Source organism: Anabrus simplex, chromosome 6 (assembly GCF_040414725.1).
Source record: "Anabrus simplex isolate iqAnaSimp1 chromosome 6, ASM4041472v1, whole genome shotgun sequence".
In the NCBI taxonomy this organism is placed as follows: Eukaryota; Metazoa; Arthropoda; class Insecta; order Orthoptera; family Tettigoniidae; genus Anabrus; species Anabrus simplex.
Window position 1 is genome coordinate 38,701,039 of NC_090270.1, and position 18,452 is coordinate 38,719,490.

Consider the following 18,452-nt stretch of genomic DNA (forward strand, 5'->3'; position numbering starts at 1 on the left):
GTCAACCATTTGCCACAGTTGGTCGTCCGTACGAGGCTGGGGCAGAGTTTGCAAACGGTGTCCAATGAGATCCCACACGTGTTCGATTGGTGAGAGATCCGGAGAGTACGCTGGCCACGGAAGCATCTGTACACCTCGTAGAGCCTGTTGGGAGATACGAGCAGTGTGTGGGCGGGCATTATCCTGCTGAAACAGAGCATTGGGCAGCCCCTGACCACCCGACAGAGATGAAATCAAGCGCCACGTTGCCTGCCTCAAAAATAACAAAGTGCCGGGGGAAGACTCGCTAATAGCAGAACTATGGAAATATGCCCCAGAGGAATCACTTGATATCTTGCAAAAGCAAATAGAAGAAATTTGGAACAAGGAGACCCTACCCGAAGATTGGAAAATAGCTTTGATCCATCCATTACACAAAAAAGGCAGCATGAAGAACATCAAAAACTACAGAGGAATATCTTTGCTACCCGTGACTTACAAAATTCTATCACTTGCCATCCTGGAGCGTTTGGAAGCACAAGTCAAACATCAAATAGGTGAATACCAAGGAGGGTTCAGAAAAGGTCGCTCAACAGCTAAACAGATCCAAAATCTCAAAACGATCATCAGATATTGTACACTAAGGTCCAAGCAGTATATGTCTGTCTTTGTGGACTTTAAGAAAGCGTACGACTCCATTGACCGGGAAGTCCTGCTAAACATCTTAAATGAATTTGGAGTTGATTTGAAACTGCTGGCATTAATTACAGCCACCCTGACCGATACAAAATCCAAGGTGAAGTTCCACGGATGTCTCTCGCATTCCTTTGACATCAAAACAGGAGTCCGACAAGGTGATGGGTTATCCCCGATACTCTTCAACTGTGTTCTTGAAAAGATCATCAGAACCTGGCACGTGGGATTACAGGAAACCAACTACAGTCCATTGAGAATAGGAACCAAATCCAAGGGGATTACAACAGACTGCTTAGCATTTGCCGATGATATTGCTGTTCTCTCAAACGACATAGAAACCGCTAGAGCTCAAGTTGAAATTTTAAAGGAAATTGCCGAACAAACTGGTTTGCAGATATCGTTTGAGAAAACAGAAGTAATGACTAACATCAAAGAGGCTCCATCAAAACTCCATACAAAATACGGGGACATCACCCGAGTAGACAAATTCAAATACCAGGGTGAGATCATCATGAAAAATGGACTGGACAAAGAAGCACTTCAGGAGTGAGTACGCAAACTGGAAATAGCCTACCAAACATCCCGCACAATCTACAACAAAAAAATGCCTTTCCCAAAACACCAAGATATGTCACTATGAAACAGTTCTGAAGCCAGTAGTTCTATATGCAGCCGAAACCCTGTCTCTAAATGCCAACAAAGGACTCCTTGAAGAACTGGAGAAAAGAGAACGCAAAATTGTGAGAGGAATCTTGGGATCAAAGTACAGAAATGGAATCCATCAAAAGAGATAGCAAAATAGAGAAAATTACCGACACAATCAGAAAAAGAAGGGCACGATTTTATGGTCATCTGAAAAGAATGGACGGAAGAAAGTTAACTAAAGAAATCTTTTACTTTTTTGATTCAAACCCCAAAACCACAACTCCCTGGTTTAGAAATACCAAAGAAGACCTGCAAATGCTACATATCTCAGCTGAAGACGCCCTTATTAGAGATCTCTTCCACAAGAAAATATTGACGAATGGGCTAAACCGAGACGAGCAACCAAAGAGAAGACACGGTGCCCCTTGGACAGAGGAGCGTAAGCAGGCCCACTCACAAAGAATGAGGGAAATTTGGGCTCTAAAGAAGGCCAAGTTCAGTGTCAAATGCAACAAGACTTAACGTGGTCCTTGATGGCCCCAGCGAATTATATATATTAATAATAATAATAATAATAATAATAATAATAATAATAATAATAATAATAATAATAATGTCTGTACTCACCTGATCTATGAGTTTCACTGGGATTAACCCCCTGTCTGCGAGCTGGCGAGCTAAAACTTGTAGGCGTTTTACTGCTGGGTGCAAACTAGGTGAATCTCCTACCTCAAGGGCCACACACAGAACAGGCCAGTTCATTAAACAGTCTTCCTTCATAGCATAAATATAAATGCTACTCTCTCACAGTTTCATTATCTGTCGAGATAAGTACCCTTTCCCCACGCATTACAAATTTATGATACCACGATTTCATAACATCAGATCCAAATAACATGTTTTCCTCATTGACTGCTAGCTCCTGACAAGAAATACGGAATAGCTCAGAGACAGACTGGAGTAAAATTGTTTTTTAAAAAGTAATATAGATAAAACGCTAAATTCTGCTATAATAAATCTAGAATTCCGCCAAAAAATCTGCTGTCCGCTAAATGGTATATTTCTCCGCCGACAGTCTTCTAATTCCACCAAATTTAGCAGAAAATCCGCTACGTTGGCAACACTGGTTGACGCTCTCGATTCCAGCCTTCAGTCGCGCCCATCCCTGGGGACTGGTGTGAGATCAATTTCCAGCGTGGAGATTGTGACATAGTTTGCTCGCTAAATGCATGTCCGCGCCGTGCCGTTGTGGTTCCTTGTACACAAAATGCCTACCAGGGCCGTGCCGTTGCAGTACTTGACATTGAATAAAATAATGTTCCAGACCGTAAGTGGTTCCTGGTACAGTATAGAGGTGTTTAAAACATTTTTGTTGTCTTATATAATAACCATAACTTATAATAAAAGGAATATACGAACATTTTGAAAATTTAGTGCATTAATAATGTTACCTATTGTTACCTACCACCAAATCCTTGTTACAAGGAGAAATACCAGCTAGAGGAAATCGAAAATGTGGGTCTGATGATTGGAGCAAGGGGAACAATTCCAGTTTTGCCGCAAATTTTTAGAAACACATGTCTCTGCCATCAAAGCCTTAAAGGGTTCATTAATAATTCTAAGAAATCATTGTTACAATAAAATTAGGTTACCATCTAAATTTCTCGAGTATATCTATTTCTTCTAAAAATGAATGAAAAATTATACTTTGTCACAAGGCAGCCTCTGCATGAGAGAAAGTTGTTCATAAAATAAATAAATACGAATATTACATATTTCACTGATATTTACTACATGTTTATGTACTTTGATATTTCATACAAATCGGGGCTCTAGCGATGGGATAAGAACAGTATGTGTGCATACACCAAACTGGCCATTCCCTGGGGTTGCAGCGCCAAAGAATGTCATCTGTGGGGGAAATAGTGCCCTTCCATACAGAACCATGGCGAGATGGGCAGCAGCATTTCAGCGCGGATGTGAAAAAGCAGTGACGTGCAGCAGTCTGGAAGACCTGTTAGTATCCAGACTGATGTATCACGTGCAGCATTTATCCAGTGCACGGACGTGGACAGAAGATGGATACAGTGAAAACGCCAGACTGCATGCAGCAGAAGCTGTACGGAGTTCTGTTCAGTACTCACCAGAGCATGTAACTTTGACCTCATCCCCAAAGTGAAAGGACATTGCATGGGAGATGGTATGGGACATGAAAAGATATTGCCAATGTTGTGAAACATGGGTGAGGCAACTGGTAACCAATGTCTCCTGCATTGTTGGCAACATGTAGTGGACAATCTAGGGGACTAATATAAAGGTTTACTCTAAAGGTTACTCTGAGAAAAAACATTTTCAGTATTAGGATTTCATGGCTGACAGTTTATTTAAAAAAAATTTTTTTTTTGCTAGTTGCTTTACGTCGCACCGACACGGATAGGTCTTATAGCGACGATAGGACAGGGAAGAGCTAGGAGTTGGAAGGAAGTGACCGTGGCCTTAATTAAGGTACAGCCCCAGCATTTGCCTGGTGTGAAAATGGGAAACCACAGAAAACCATCTTCAGGGCTGCCGACAGTGGGGTTCGAACTGGATACTGACAGTTTATATCCTACACCTGGTAAATCTACTCGGGATTATTCATACATTCCACAGCACCTAATGCTCGCCATTCCCATCTGTATCTGTATTTCCATTTGCTTGGTAGAACCTGCATTTTTATGGAAAAGGAATAGTTACCACGACTTATGCCCCAACCTGCATATTCAATTCCATTTATACTGCTTCAACTGTTTTCCCTCAAAGAGATGATATACAGAGAAAAGACGTTTTTATTATTATTGGTGTCAGTCATCATAAAATAATAGAAAATGCTTACATAAACTTATTTACAATCAAAATAATCAACAGATGTAAAGATACTCAATTTTATTGACACAGATAAGTTACTGCCATACTCCTCACCAAATAAATGTCAGCAAGAATCAGAGTATTTCTTTCTTACTTCGAAAATAAACTTTTGCTCCAAGTGTAGAGCGAACAACTGGCATCTGTTTATTCCCTTCATCTGATTCAAAATCAAGAGCTACTCTGCGAGATGTCCGAGTCACAATTTTTACCAAGTCCAGTGATTCATAACTTTCTTTAAGTTCAACAACAAGATTCTGAATGAAGCATGTGCCATTCTCAGTATGCCTATAAGCACCATAATCTGAAACAGAAACATAATGAAACAGAGGTGAAGGTTTTGTTCAGTCACATAATTTAGCAATGATTTACATTTCATAATATTTTTGCACTTGGAAAACATAACTCTCTGTCTTTTAAAACTGATGGTAGGAATAAGGTAGGAGAGTTTGCACTTCCCTACCCCTGCCACCCATAATAAACTTGAAAAATTTAAAGGGCATATAGGAGTTTATGAACATTCAACCCATTAAATCAAAACTATTATATCAAGAATTGGCAAAATAAAACAGTTTAATTTAATATATAAAAGTGTACTCTATGATGATAGTTACCAAATTTACTGAAAAAATAATTTTAAATATTGATTTTGGTAAGATCTGCATGATTTTCATTAAAAAAAAAGATTCATTCAATTATTTACATTCCATGTCAAGTCATTCTTGTCTAAAATGTTTTGCACGGGCCTTTTATTAGCATCCTATAAATACAGAAAACTGAAAACAAAACATATTTTCTTAATATTACGAGGGGCATACTGTTTTACACTTTATTTTTTGTACGTTCGGGTATGGTTCACATTTCACTTTTGAAGGTGGTGACATGTAACTAGTGTCTAGTTCCACTATTTGGTAGCAGCACATGCACAGAGGCCAACGAATGCACTCATCATAGCCATTACATAATAACACTGTCAGCGTAGGAGCAGACAACATGGAAGGCAACCGTCAGGGACAGCACTGTACAACTTGGTTCCTATGGAAAGAAGACGTGAGGTGAGCACTGCAGAAATTTATTGGTGCTTTGTGGCAGTTTGTGGAGAACATGTGCTGTCATGGAAAACAGTTTAGAACTGGGTGGAAAGTTGGAAAACAGGGTGCATATCGGTGGACAAGGAAACCAGTTCTGGAAGGAATCTGACAGTGTCAACACCAGCCAACATTGCCCAGGTTGAACAGGCCATCCAAGGAAACAAATGCATCGCATTTACAGAAATGGAGGCAGCCATGGGAATTAGCTGAAACACCCTGCAGCGGCTCATGCACGGCCACTTACAGCTGGGGAAGGTGTCATTCACGTGGGTGCCTAGACTCTTGTTTTCAGACAAAAAGCAGAGGTGTGTGGACATGTACAGAGAACTTTTGCAACACCACGATCAAGATCCAGCCAACTGCATGGCTAGGCTTGTGACTGGTGATGAGACATGGCTCCATTACCATGAGCCACAAACGAAACAATCGATGCCATTGAAAACATAGGGGCAGTCCACCACTAAATAAATGTCGAACAGTGCCATCAGTTGGCAAGCAAATTGCGCTGGTGTTCTAGGACACAAAAGGCATCATCCTCATTGACTGGCTGGAATTTGGGACCACGATTAACAGTGCAGCATATGTGGCAACCCTGAAGCATTTATGTCGTGCCATTCAAACTAAGCAGCCAGGAAAATGGGCTAAAGTGATTATTACTTGTTCAGGAACACAAAGAAACCTTTGCATGGTCTCCGTTTTGCAGATTGTGCAGAACTGGACACAGCTGTCAAGGCATGGGTATGCAGCACTCCAAAAGAATGGTTTCAGGAAGGTCTGGAGAGGGTGACACATCGATGGGAAAAGTGCATACAGTTACAAGGAGATCATGTTAAGAAGGTGGATGTAACAACAGATGTATGTACTTCATTTGGATAGAATTTTTAAAAAAGTATAAAACAATATAGTATGCCCTTCGTATAATCCTCGAACTATGTATACACTCTACTTGAATAGTTATAAGTCTAGAAACTTGATAAATTTTGCCTTCAGTTTTTCGTGCATTTCTTACCAGTCCATGTGCATCATGTTTCAGCTATACTTAAGGGATGGTTCTACTTTCATGGCCTTTTTCCCAGGTATCTGGGATCATCACTAATGTAAATGAATCCCTGTTCAACAATTGGTGGATGCCTTTCCTGATGCCAATCCTACATGGGGGGATGTAATCACTATTGCGTGCTTCTGTAGTGGTTAGTAGCGTGATGTCTTGTGTGTAGGTGAAACGTGTAATAGAATGATTACTGTAGTGATTACTTGGATTTAATTACTTGGACTTAGAAGACGGCAAGGAATTGTATATACTTTATGGGTTAATTTTATATGTAATGTAATTGTCTCTCCTTGGTATGTGAAGTTTGGAATTGTTTGATTTTATTATGGCTTTAAGATTGGTTCTTTATCATGGGAAAAGTAAAGTAAGATGTATTAGGAAACACCACATCCTGTTGTGTACACGTGCCAGATCGGTGTGGGATATTTCCAGATATTGCATCGATTTCGTAAATTCTCAATCTTTTTTATCAGCACTAATTTCTGCGCTTTAATTGGAGAAAATAAAAGTAAATGTGATTGGTAGGTGAAGGAAAAAGCTCGGACGCTCATTGGCTGTGGTAAGGTTTCCTAATTTCCGGAGAGAAGCGTTGTCGCTAGAGCCTTGCTCTGCCAAGGCGTCTTTTCTGTTTGACCAGTGAAGGGAAAGGTTGCCTTCAAGGTAACGGGTCTGCTTAGCCCCGCCATCAGGTAAGCACTTAATTGTTTTTCACCTTTCAGGTATTTAGTTTCAAATGTAGTGTTTCATTTAATTTATTTTGCCGGAGCTTACCCCTGGTTTTTCTTCAGCTTCCAAATTTTATTAAAATGACTTAGCCGTTTCAGTAAGTCACATCACATTTGTAAAGAGACAGTTCCCACTTTGTTGATTTTGTAAATTATTATTCAACGCCGTTCAATTTAATCATAATATGTAAATTTCACCCTGGGGCTGTCTTGTTAATTCTGCTTCATCTTGGAGTATTCACCTTTAGGACAGGAACCCTTTCTCAGAAGTGTTTTTGGGGGGGCTGCCTACTGAAGATGCTCTGCACCAAGATTATATTTTAAATGTTGTTCCCTTTCTTACATGTACATCTTCATTATAGTGTAACGTTACTTCCCTTTTCTTCTTTCGAACTGTTTAAGGTGTTTTAAAAGTGTCGGCACGAACAGTGGAACGTCATGTGTGATGTTCCGGTATTTTTTTTTTTATTTACTCAAGAAAGGGCACTTGAGCCGAGGCTCTTATGGCGCAATACAAGATTAAATATTGGCAGAGTTACAAAATATTGACAATACAATAATAGCTTATTTCTAAATACGTTACAGTCTCACAAATATAAATACAATATATAATACCACTGTACATTACTTGGTTGAAAGATTTACTGCTCAATTTCTTTTGTCCATTGATTATTTATTTTTTGTTTAAATTTTGAAATTGTTGTTGCCTGTTGTATATATTTTGGAAGAGCATTGTACACCTTCGCAGAGTAGTGCCATAAGGAGTTACAACCATGCTTACTAGTTTTTACAAATTCTGTATGGACTCTCTTTGCTCCTCGAGTGTTATATGAGTGTATGTCAGAATTTATAATACAGATAGTGTTTGTATAAACCAATTTATGCTTAATTTTATATACCATTATAGCTGAAGCTCTTATCACGTAAAATGTGGAGTGGTAGAAGTCTGCATTTCTTAAACAAATAATCTGTAGGTGTTAAGGGTGGTAAATTAACAAGTATTTTTAGTGATCTTTTTTGTAAAATGGCAACTTTCTCAAAAAGTTCCTTATTGCAACATCCCCAAACATGAATCATATGTCAGGTGACTTTCAATGAGAGCCTGATAAATAGATTTTAAAAACTTATGGTTGAATTTATATCTTAGTCTGTAAAGCACTCCAATTGCTGGAGTTATTTTTTTGCATATAGTTTTAACTTGCTCGTTCCAGTCAAGCATTTCATCTATTTTTAAACCTAGAAATTTAGTAAATTGTACTCTTGGTAAAGGATGATCGAAGAATGTTAATGTAATATCAAGAGGAGTTGCACATGCGGGCTTGTAAAAAATCATGTAGTTGGTCTTGCTAAGATTAATGGATAGTCTATTGTTTGAAAGCCAAGTTTGTAGTAATCTAATGTCATACTGCATTTTTACCTCAAGTTCTTTAGCAGAAGTACCAACATAGAAAATATTTGTATCATTTGCAAAAAGAGATAATTGTCCTTGTAATTTTAGTGAGCCTATATCATTCACAAATATTAGAAATAAAATTGGACCCGGTACTGATCCCTGAGGAATTCCAATTGATATAGGAAGACATAAACTTTTAGCATTTTTATATGAGACGAATTGTGATCGATCACTGAGATAATCCTTAAACCAGTTCAACGCTACACCTCTTACTCCTGCGTCTTCCAGTTTTCTGATCATGATCTCGTGATCAACTGTGTCAAAGGCTTTTCTTAAGTCTATAAATAACCCAGAAGCTAATTTTCGTGAATCAAGAGCTTCCTGCAGTTTAATGATAATATCCTCAACAGCATTGTATGTGCTGGAATTTGGAATAAAGCCATACTGATATTTATAAAAGTAATTATTCTTAAAAAGGAATTTCAATAATCTTATTTTAACAATTTTTTCTAATATTTTGGCTAAAATCGGCATGATAGAGATTGGTCTGTAGTTGTTTATGTCTAATTTATCTAAGCCTTTATGGATGGGTATAACTTTGGCAATTTTTAACAATGTAGGAACTGTACCTTCAGCTAACGATTTGTTAATAAATGCAGTGATGTATGGAACTATTTCGGTTGATACGGTAACTGTTTGAGAATTGTGTTGCTTAAACCATAACAATCGCAACTACTGGAATTTTTTAGTTCTTTTATCATACTTGCTACTTTTTCATTGTCAGTTGGGTACAAGAATAAAGAATTTCCTGGAGCTGTGTGATAACTATATGGATTACTGGTATTGGTTTTAGCAAATTAACAGCTAGATCCTGACCAATACTAGTAAAATATTTATTTAATGCTGTTGAAATATCACAGGGGTTGGTGATTATATTATTATTAACTTTTAGTTGAATATCTCTATTGTTATTATTTGTTGTTTGAAGTATCTCGTTAACTAATTTCCATGGATTTTTACTAGAAGCTAACCTGTTACTGTAATAAGAACTTTCAGCTTCTCTTTCGAGTTTAGTGACCTTATTACAGAGTATTTTATATTCATCTTTTAGATATTCTGAGACATACTGACATCCCCTTCCCAACCTATAATGCTGTCTCTTAATTTTCCCATATATTTTATTTTTATAATTTATGAGGTTGAGGAGTTCAGGAGTCATCCATGGACATCCTGAGTTTTTATGCCTTGATTCAGTTATTTTCTTAAAACTGGATATGCTGGCTTCTGCTAAGAGATTAGTTAACTTATTAACAGTAGTTTCACAGTTGTCATTAGCATCAAGTATCAAAGGATTTTTGGATAAAAGATTCCTGGCGCTTTTAATGTCTATTTTGAGGGTGTGTGTTGTGGTGGAATATTTAAAAATACTACTACTATATCTTACTGGGATGTCAAGATTACAGACCAGTACATTGTGATCACTGAAGTCACTGTAAACATTATACACATTTTTTTTACAGGGTGCATTAATATAAATATGATCCAAAAGTGTAGAACTCTTTTCTGTTACTCTAGTGGGATATATATTATTACATGGCAGTTGGCCATAGCATTCTCCTAGCTTACTCAACTCAATAGATTGCTGATTTTGTGATATTTTATCAACATTAAAATCCCCAATTGAAACACAAAAGTGCCTACTATTCTTGTTCCATAATTCTTCAAGTTCACTTAGAAAGGACTTTCCGAATTTATAATGTGGGTTATAGCAAGCTAAGATAAGTATTTCCCTTTGAAACCCACTGATTTCTATTAATATTATGTTGTATGGTTTTTCTATACAGTTAATTGACAATAATTCTTTGGCTTGGTGCTCTGATTTAATATAGATAAGAATTCCACCTCCCCTATTGTAATTTCTAGAGCAAAAATAACTGTCGTAGTTATTTAGCATAAAATATTTCTCTTCTTCAGGATATAGCCATGTTTCCACAATTATTATAATATCAGGCGCATGAGTTTGTTTTATTAGAGTGCACAGTTCTAGCCACTTTTTACGAAGACTTTGAGCATTAACATACAGAATACGTGTGCTATGAATTTTCTGTTTTAGTTCTTCTAGATCATTTAACTGAATCTCTGAATCATCTAAGTTACCTATAGTATTCATCGTTAGATAATTCATGTCATTAGACTAAGAATAACATAACCTAGTTACGCCGATTCTACTTTTAAGATGTCCTCTGTGCTCCGTATGGTTACTATCTGTGAGGTGTCATCTTTCCTAGCAAATATTTTCCCTTCTCTGGACCATATATACTTAAATCCTCTTGTTCTAAGGTCTTTTTCCCTCTTCAAGAGTCCCTTTGCTTTGGGAGTTAAGTGTTCGTTTATATAGATCGGCTGGTCTGCAGCATTAATACCAATAGCTCGAGATGAAATTCATGGGCTTCTTTTCTTGGCGCTGAACAATTCGGCCCTCTTCCATCTATTCACAAACTTCACAATTATCGGCCTCGGTAACGCTGGGTTTCTGGACGGTAACCTATGTGCGACGTCAATATAATTTTTATTCACATCACATCCGATCATCGCGCCTATGCTACTGATAATGCTGTAAACATCTTCATTTTGTATTTCCAGCACACCATGGATTTCCACGTTGTTCCGTCTTATATATGGATTGATTGATTGATTCAACCTCTAAATGCTACCCTCGGGGTAAATTGTAATTACTGCTGGATTTCTGTTTTCAAATTTTAATGGTGTATTTTGTTATTGATTTATGTTTTCATATGCATCTAAATTTGTTAAGTAAAGTTTAGGATTACATTTGACTTCTCTTCTTCAGCATTGCCAATACCTTCCACCGCCTGGATATGGTTCCCAGCCGCTTCCCTGTTATCCTTTCTTAGCCATCATGTTGGTTATCCTGTTATTTTCTGTGCTTAATGTGTTTAACGGTAGCAAACATTAACATTATTTTTATTATTCCTATTACTTGTAACCTTACCTTTTTGGAGGTTACAATTACAAACACACAGACTCTGAGGAAGAAGAATTAACCAAACGTGGTTAATATCCCCGAAGCATCCTAGAAATGAACCCCGGTCCCTGTGCCAATACTGTGACCATTTATCCTGGGAGCTAGACTTTCAGATATACTTAAGAGTCTGAAATGAACATTCTTAAGATAATTTTCTATACTTTACAGCAAAGAATTCAAATAACTGATTCTTTTTTGTTAACACAATTTTCAGTTTTAAATCTCAAATTTTCAGATTCCTACAAGATTTTTTCCCAACTACTGGGAATCCCTGTTTAACAGATGGTGGATGCCTTTCCTGATGCCAATCCTACATTGAGGGATGTAATCACTATTGCGTGCTTCTGTGGTGGTTAGTAGCATGATGTCTTATGTGTAGGTGAAATGTGTAATACAATGATTACAAACACATGGTCGCCCATTCACACACAAAATTCAGAACTAATTGAAGAACACGAGGAGGAGAAAGAAAACATGGATAGTTCACCCAATTAGAACGGAGAAGACAAAGAAGATGGCAGCGATCTATACTACGGTCTTCGGTTGAAGGAAATGACATTATTCAAGCAGGAGAAAGAATGTCATGGCTCTCTGGCGGAAGACTAGCAAGACAAGTCACAACTGAAAAACTCCAAAGCTACCTCTGCAAAAAAGAAAAAAGAAAAAGGGAATAACAAACAATATAGAATGTGAAGAACTGATTACTAGAGAATTAAATAAAGCCTTCAAGATAGGTTTCCCGATGGCACACTTCAGGGAAACTGAAAGAGCAGATTTCTGGCCTGAAGGAGAGGTAGTAAGACCTTTTCGTTTCTCACACCGTTATTCAAATGGACAGAACCAGGGAGTCAACCTGGTCTCACATCTGCAATGAAAACTCACCAATGAACATAAAAAGAATAATACAAGAACGTAAAACGAATCACCCCAAAGAATCGGTGAGAATATTATTATGGAATTCTGAAGGAATTAGAAATGCCATCCAGCTCGTCCCAGGAGACCTCTTACAGACATACGACATAGTGATTTTAACTGAAACTTTCCTCACATCAGAATGGAGCCACAAAAATTTTATTCCGTACACTCTTTTGTGAAACAAGGCGAGTGAGGAAGGCCAAAAGGAGGTATAACTGTTCTTCTAAAACCCAAACTAGCTCCCTTTAAGGTGATTCTAAGAACAAACAATATTCTAGCTGTGGAAACGAAACCATGTAAAATTATAGGTGCATATTTTCAACCAGAATATAAGGAAGAAGACATAATAGACGAACTAGCAACCACCTTCCATATGCTATCCAGTACAGACACTGTCATACTAGCCGGAGATCTGAACTTCAGAATCGATTTAGAGCAAACAAAAACAAAAGCAGTAATAAATTATATAAATGTGGAAGGTCTAACTTTAATCAATGAACGCAACAAAAAATCTTATATAGGTGTGAACGGCGCTAGTACAATAGATCTGGTCTTTAGCAACACAAGTATAGCTCAACAAAACATCATCACAAACGTAGTTGCTAGAAAACATCTGCCTGTGGATACTACTGTAAATCTGCCAAGCATACAACAAGCGAATGCCCAAAAGGTAAAGACGAAATTCAGCAGAAGAATAGACACAGATACAATAGCCCACATCGACACGTATTATATTCAGCAGGAAATATGGATGGGGAAGTTGGACTCAGCAGTAGCAAATGTGGAAAAGCTTATCAAAGATAACACCGCTGACATCTCTCGACCAAAACCAACAAAAATCTGTGGTTCAACAAAAAATGCACCCAAGTGAAGAAAGAGGCCTTAACAGCGCTACACAGAGCAATAAAACAACCCAATGCTATTCATTTACAGTATTACAACGATGCCAGGAAACAATACAAAGAAAACGTGAAAAGGGCAAAAGAAGAATTCAAAAAAAGGGATGAACAGAAGATGACAGAACAATCAATAGAGAAATGGTACAAGGCAATATACACAAAACAGCCTCATTTCCCGAAAGATATACCAATGAATGTATGGGAAGACCATTTTTAAAAAGTCCTTCAGGCAAGTGAAACACGACCAAAAGCAACAAATGATATGGAAGTGCATTTTGAACCTTTCACTCGAACAGAAATAGATAAAGCAATAAAGAACACTGAAAACAATAAAGCATGTGGACCAGATGGGATTTACTATGAACATATCAAAAGCACGGCGCCATACTTTTTAGTCCTATGGACGGACTTCTTTAACGAATGTCTGAAACAAGGTAAATTGCCAAAAATTTGGCGGCAAGCCACGCTGAAGCTGTTATATAAAGGTACAGGAGATATTGAAGATCTGAATGCATACAGGTGCATAGCATTGGAATGCACAGCCTAAGGGCAAATCGACCTTACATGCTATGAAATGTCTTATGGACAAAATTGAGGAAGCCCTGAGGTATCAGAGAGGAAAGTTCCATGTGACTTTCGTGGACTATACCAAGGCATTTGACCTCATAAGCAGGTCCATGATAATAGAAAAACTGGGAGGGTACATAGGGGAAAACTATATCACAAGAATTATTAGGAACATACTTGGACATAACCTGGTACAGATAGACGACAGTGTTGACCGATCCAGACCACTAGAACAGAAAAATGGTGTGTTACAAGGAGATCCACTTAGCCCGCTATTATTCAATATAGCCACATCAGATGTCATCAAATACATCAAAGCAGACGTCAAAATACTGGCCTATGCCGACGACATGGTTCTTATGTCACCTGATATAACAAAACTTCAAGAAGGCCTTGACCAACTGGAAAAGTGGGCAACCAGAAATGAACTGCAACTTAACAAAAAGAAAACCGTGACAATGACATTCAGCAAAGGAGGCAGATTAGCAGCCAATGACAAGATCACATACAAGACTGAGCCACTAGCAATCGTCCCACACACTAAATATCTAGGGATCACCTTGCAGACTTATGGAACTGTTTTCACGATGCATGTTAAAGAAAGAATAACAGCCGCAACCTTAGCCATGACTACTGTAGAAAATCTACCAAAGGTCTCGCTGGCAACCGCAATGGAAATATTTAAATTGAAAATTACCCCCGTAATAACATATGGCATGGCATTAATTTGGGAGCATCTTACCAAAAGCAATCTAGTAGATACAGAAAAAGTGAAAACCAAATTCTGAAAAAATATCTCTATGTGTATCAAAGTACACCTGATCGCACCTGGTATATGTGCTGGCAAGAGAAACTTTTTTCATAGAAAATCTCCACCTACAACTGCAACTACCCTCTACACCGGCATGTAAGAATTTGTTCATAGACCTTCAGAGAAAAAGGGAAGAAATATGGCTGGAGTTCTACTCTACAGACGTTATGTTAAACAGCGAATGGAAAAATCCCGGATATGAACTTAGACATGTAATGACATGATTTGCTGTTCACGGATTTCACCACCGGTAATGCATTAGAGCCAACTACCATGAACCAAACGAATTACAATGTTTATGCAAATTGTGCGGTAAAAGCTGTGAGAGGTACCATGCAATGTCATGCAGGAAAAGTTTATTGTCACTGACTAAATTCTGTCTCGATGAAAATGAGAGCTAAAATTTTCTTTGCACATTGTGCAATTCTTTTCTCTATTATTATTCAACATAAATACTTATTATTTTTGAACAGTTCATGGTGCTCACTGAAAAAGTTCATCATTTTGAATTTTCCTTTGAATAACTGAGTCAGTTGATTAATAAAAGGCCAATTCTCTTACTCAGAAGCACAAATAAATGCTCACAAAGATAACCTCTAACATGAAGAAAATCCAAAAGATGTGGCACAGATTCAGAGCCAAAGAAAGTGAAGGAAAAACCAAACAGATGTAGAGCATCTATTTCCAAGCATTTTAGTTATTTCTTTTTTCCCCATCTAAAGGGTCGCCTTTGTAGTAAATAAACTAAGAAATGGAGCAAAGTTAGTTAGTCTAAAGCTATATTCAGAAATCACAAGTTTCACCATAGTATCATTCTGATTTTGATTTTACTTCTTCACTGTACACATTTACTCAAAATATGATCTTGTAAGTTATTTATTCTAACATTACAACACACCTGCAAGTTTTGTGAAAATGCATTTTAAACTATGTAAATTGGTACCGGTATAATAAATGTTGTGATAATTTATACTGTATTATTTGCATGAAGTGTTATACTGTAGTTTATTGGAGTGTAGTGATTATATGCAATAATATACATGTTACATAAGTAGACATTAGGAAATTGTTAAATTTTCTCCATACTAATATTTATACACTTATTTGTGCACAAAAGTGGTGAAATATTAACCTTTTCTTACCAAAGTTTCTTCTATATGAACATAAAGTATCATCCTTCCAATTTAAAAAGTACATAATATGTACTTCACTAATATTATTCACTAATATTCACTAATATTATTAGTGAATATATTCATACTTAAATCTCAAAATTGGTATGAATACATTATTGCTTACAACATTATGTCAAAAGAAAACATTTGGTACCATACTTACAAAAAAGAAGAGAAAACAAATTGTCCTCATCTACACATCAATCGATCGATATGATCGATCAACCAATCAGTGAATCTATCAATATGTCATCTGCATTTAGGGCTGTCACCCAGGTAGCAGATTCCCTATGAATTGTTTATTTAGCCTTTTCTTAAATATTTTCAAAGAACTTGGAAATTTATTGAACAATTTATTGAACATTTCCCTTGATAAATAATTCCAATCCTTTACTCCTAATCCTATAAATTAATATTTGCTCCAATTTGTCCTCTTGATTTCCAACTTATTTTCAAATTATGATCTTTCCTACTTTTAAAAGCTCCACTACACCTTATTCATCTACTGATGTCATTCCACACCATCTCTCCACAGACAGCTCGGAACATAGCACTTGCTGTTGATAAATCTGAGCATAATAGGTGCTATTTATTCCTGTATTGCCTTGTCTGTCTGTTAAGGTCGTCAGCCCAGAGGCTGGTTGGATCCTCAAATAACACCACCAAAGGTTGTGTAACCACAACAACCACAACCAAAATGAGGCATACTAGGCAACATGGGCGCCCATACGACAGTTTATAGGGGGAGGGCTAGACCTAGGGGTATGTAGTATTTTTAATATTTTGGAAGATGAATGACGACCGCGGTAGAATAACACCCACGGTATACCCTGCCTGTTGGTGCGGCGCGGTACTACACTTCTTTTAAATAATTTTCTTGAAAGAAAAACACCTGACTACATTAGATTTTTCCTTTCCCTGAGAGCTAGGGGGGAGCGCAGCCCCCCCCCCCCCCCCTTCCTCCTAGGCAAGATGAGGAGTGAGGTAGTTAGCCCTTGCTTTCCTCACTGGACCAGAAGGTGCTTTGGCAGCACAACTAACCCTATGAGCAGCACCTTTTTATAACAATCAGATGCACTGCTTTTGCTGCAAATGTCATTAATCAGCACCATCCATACCCCAGAAGCTTCCATATTGTCACAGCCATGGATGAGACTGGGACTTCGGTGGAAGCTACACTTTGCTCTGTCATGTGCTAAGAGTTGTACCAAGAAATTACTAAAAAACTATTTGATAGGATGCTGGAAAGATCTGCCTTGCCAATACACTTTATGTTCATCAATCTTATTAAAAACATCATACATGTTTTGAGAGAAACAAACATTCTCTTCCTCAGCGATATACAGTAACACTCACCTACTCTAATTTTCTGAGTTCTATTTTCTAGAAATGTGGCCACCCATTCAACCACTCTTTTGTCTAGTCCAATAGCCCTCATTTTCATTAGTAATCTCCCATCATGTACCCCATCAAAAGCCTTGGATAGGTCATCAATAGTGATACCAGTAGCGACTGGCCTGTAGGGACTCCCAGACGGTGTCCTCCCTCGAGAACGAAAAGGTTCTTTTATTTTCTCTCGACACCTGAAGTCAAATATTGGACTAGAATAATGCCAAAAAGTGACATTTCATTGTAAAACTGTAAATTATCATCAATAAGGAAGAGTGTTCGGCGATATCAAACTTAGGTGACTGACTTTCAGCAAGCAGTTCACTGGTAAATGTTTTCAGGTTGATGATAAGGCAGGGATACCCGAGCTTGTGTCCGAGGATATAGTGTGGGTGAGGGTGTTGAGATGTAAGGGGAAAGCATGCTGATGGACGGATTGAGGGGGACAAAGGGTGCGGGAAGAGGCTTTCACTTGGGCAGAGTCCATAGCAGTGTAGAAGTAAAGATGTCATCACAAAACCCCTATACGAGTATGCGCCAGCCAAATCCCCATGGTCGCATGCAATAAAATTAAATAACAGCGGTAGAGTGTCAGCCTCCAGATCCCAAGATAGCGGGTTCAAACCCGGCAGAGGTAGTCGGATTTTTGAAGGGCGGAAAAAATCCATTCGACACTCCATGTCGTACGATATCGGCATGTAAAAGATCTCTGGTAACACATTTGGTGTTTACCCAACAAAATTCATTAAATCTCAGCCATAGACGCCCAAGAGAGTTCCGGTTTATTCGGTCTGCCATCTAGTGGGCCTAGAGTAAAATGGAACGTCGAAATTGACGAGCAGACAACCAGATGGCATCAAATTGAAATACCTGCACACGGTAGCTGAGGCCATACGACTATTATTTAATATATGTTGTATGTTGGGTATTCAGCCCGAAGGCTGGTTGGATCCTCAACAGGTTCACCATTAGCTGTCATAGATGGCCTAGGTGTCACTGAAGAGGCGTACTAGGGAAATGAGAAGTGAGGTAGTTTTCCGTTGCTTTCCTCACCGAGTCAGAAGTTGCTATTGCACATCAGTCTGCCAAGCCCACTGAAATGCCTGCACCAACCGACCCTATGAGCGACATTTTCACACCAAGAAGTAAGTATAAATAACCACCTA

General features: G+C 38.0%; 1 protein-coding gene across 1 annotated transcript in view; it reads right to left on the minus strand.

The window, feature by feature from the left end:
* Positions 1-4,150: 4,150 nt before the first annotated feature.
* LOC137501279 (caspase-8-like) overlaps positions 4,151-18,452 on the minus strand; it is a 188,708-nt gene continuing 174,406 nt past the window's right edge. The window contains exon 10 of the mRNA XM_068228217.1: positions 4,151-4,528. Coding sequence (XP_068084318.1) covers positions 4,302-4,528 — 227 coding nt within the window. The 3' untranslated portion in view covers positions 4,151-4,301. The remainder of the gene's footprint in view (positions 4,529-18,452) is intronic.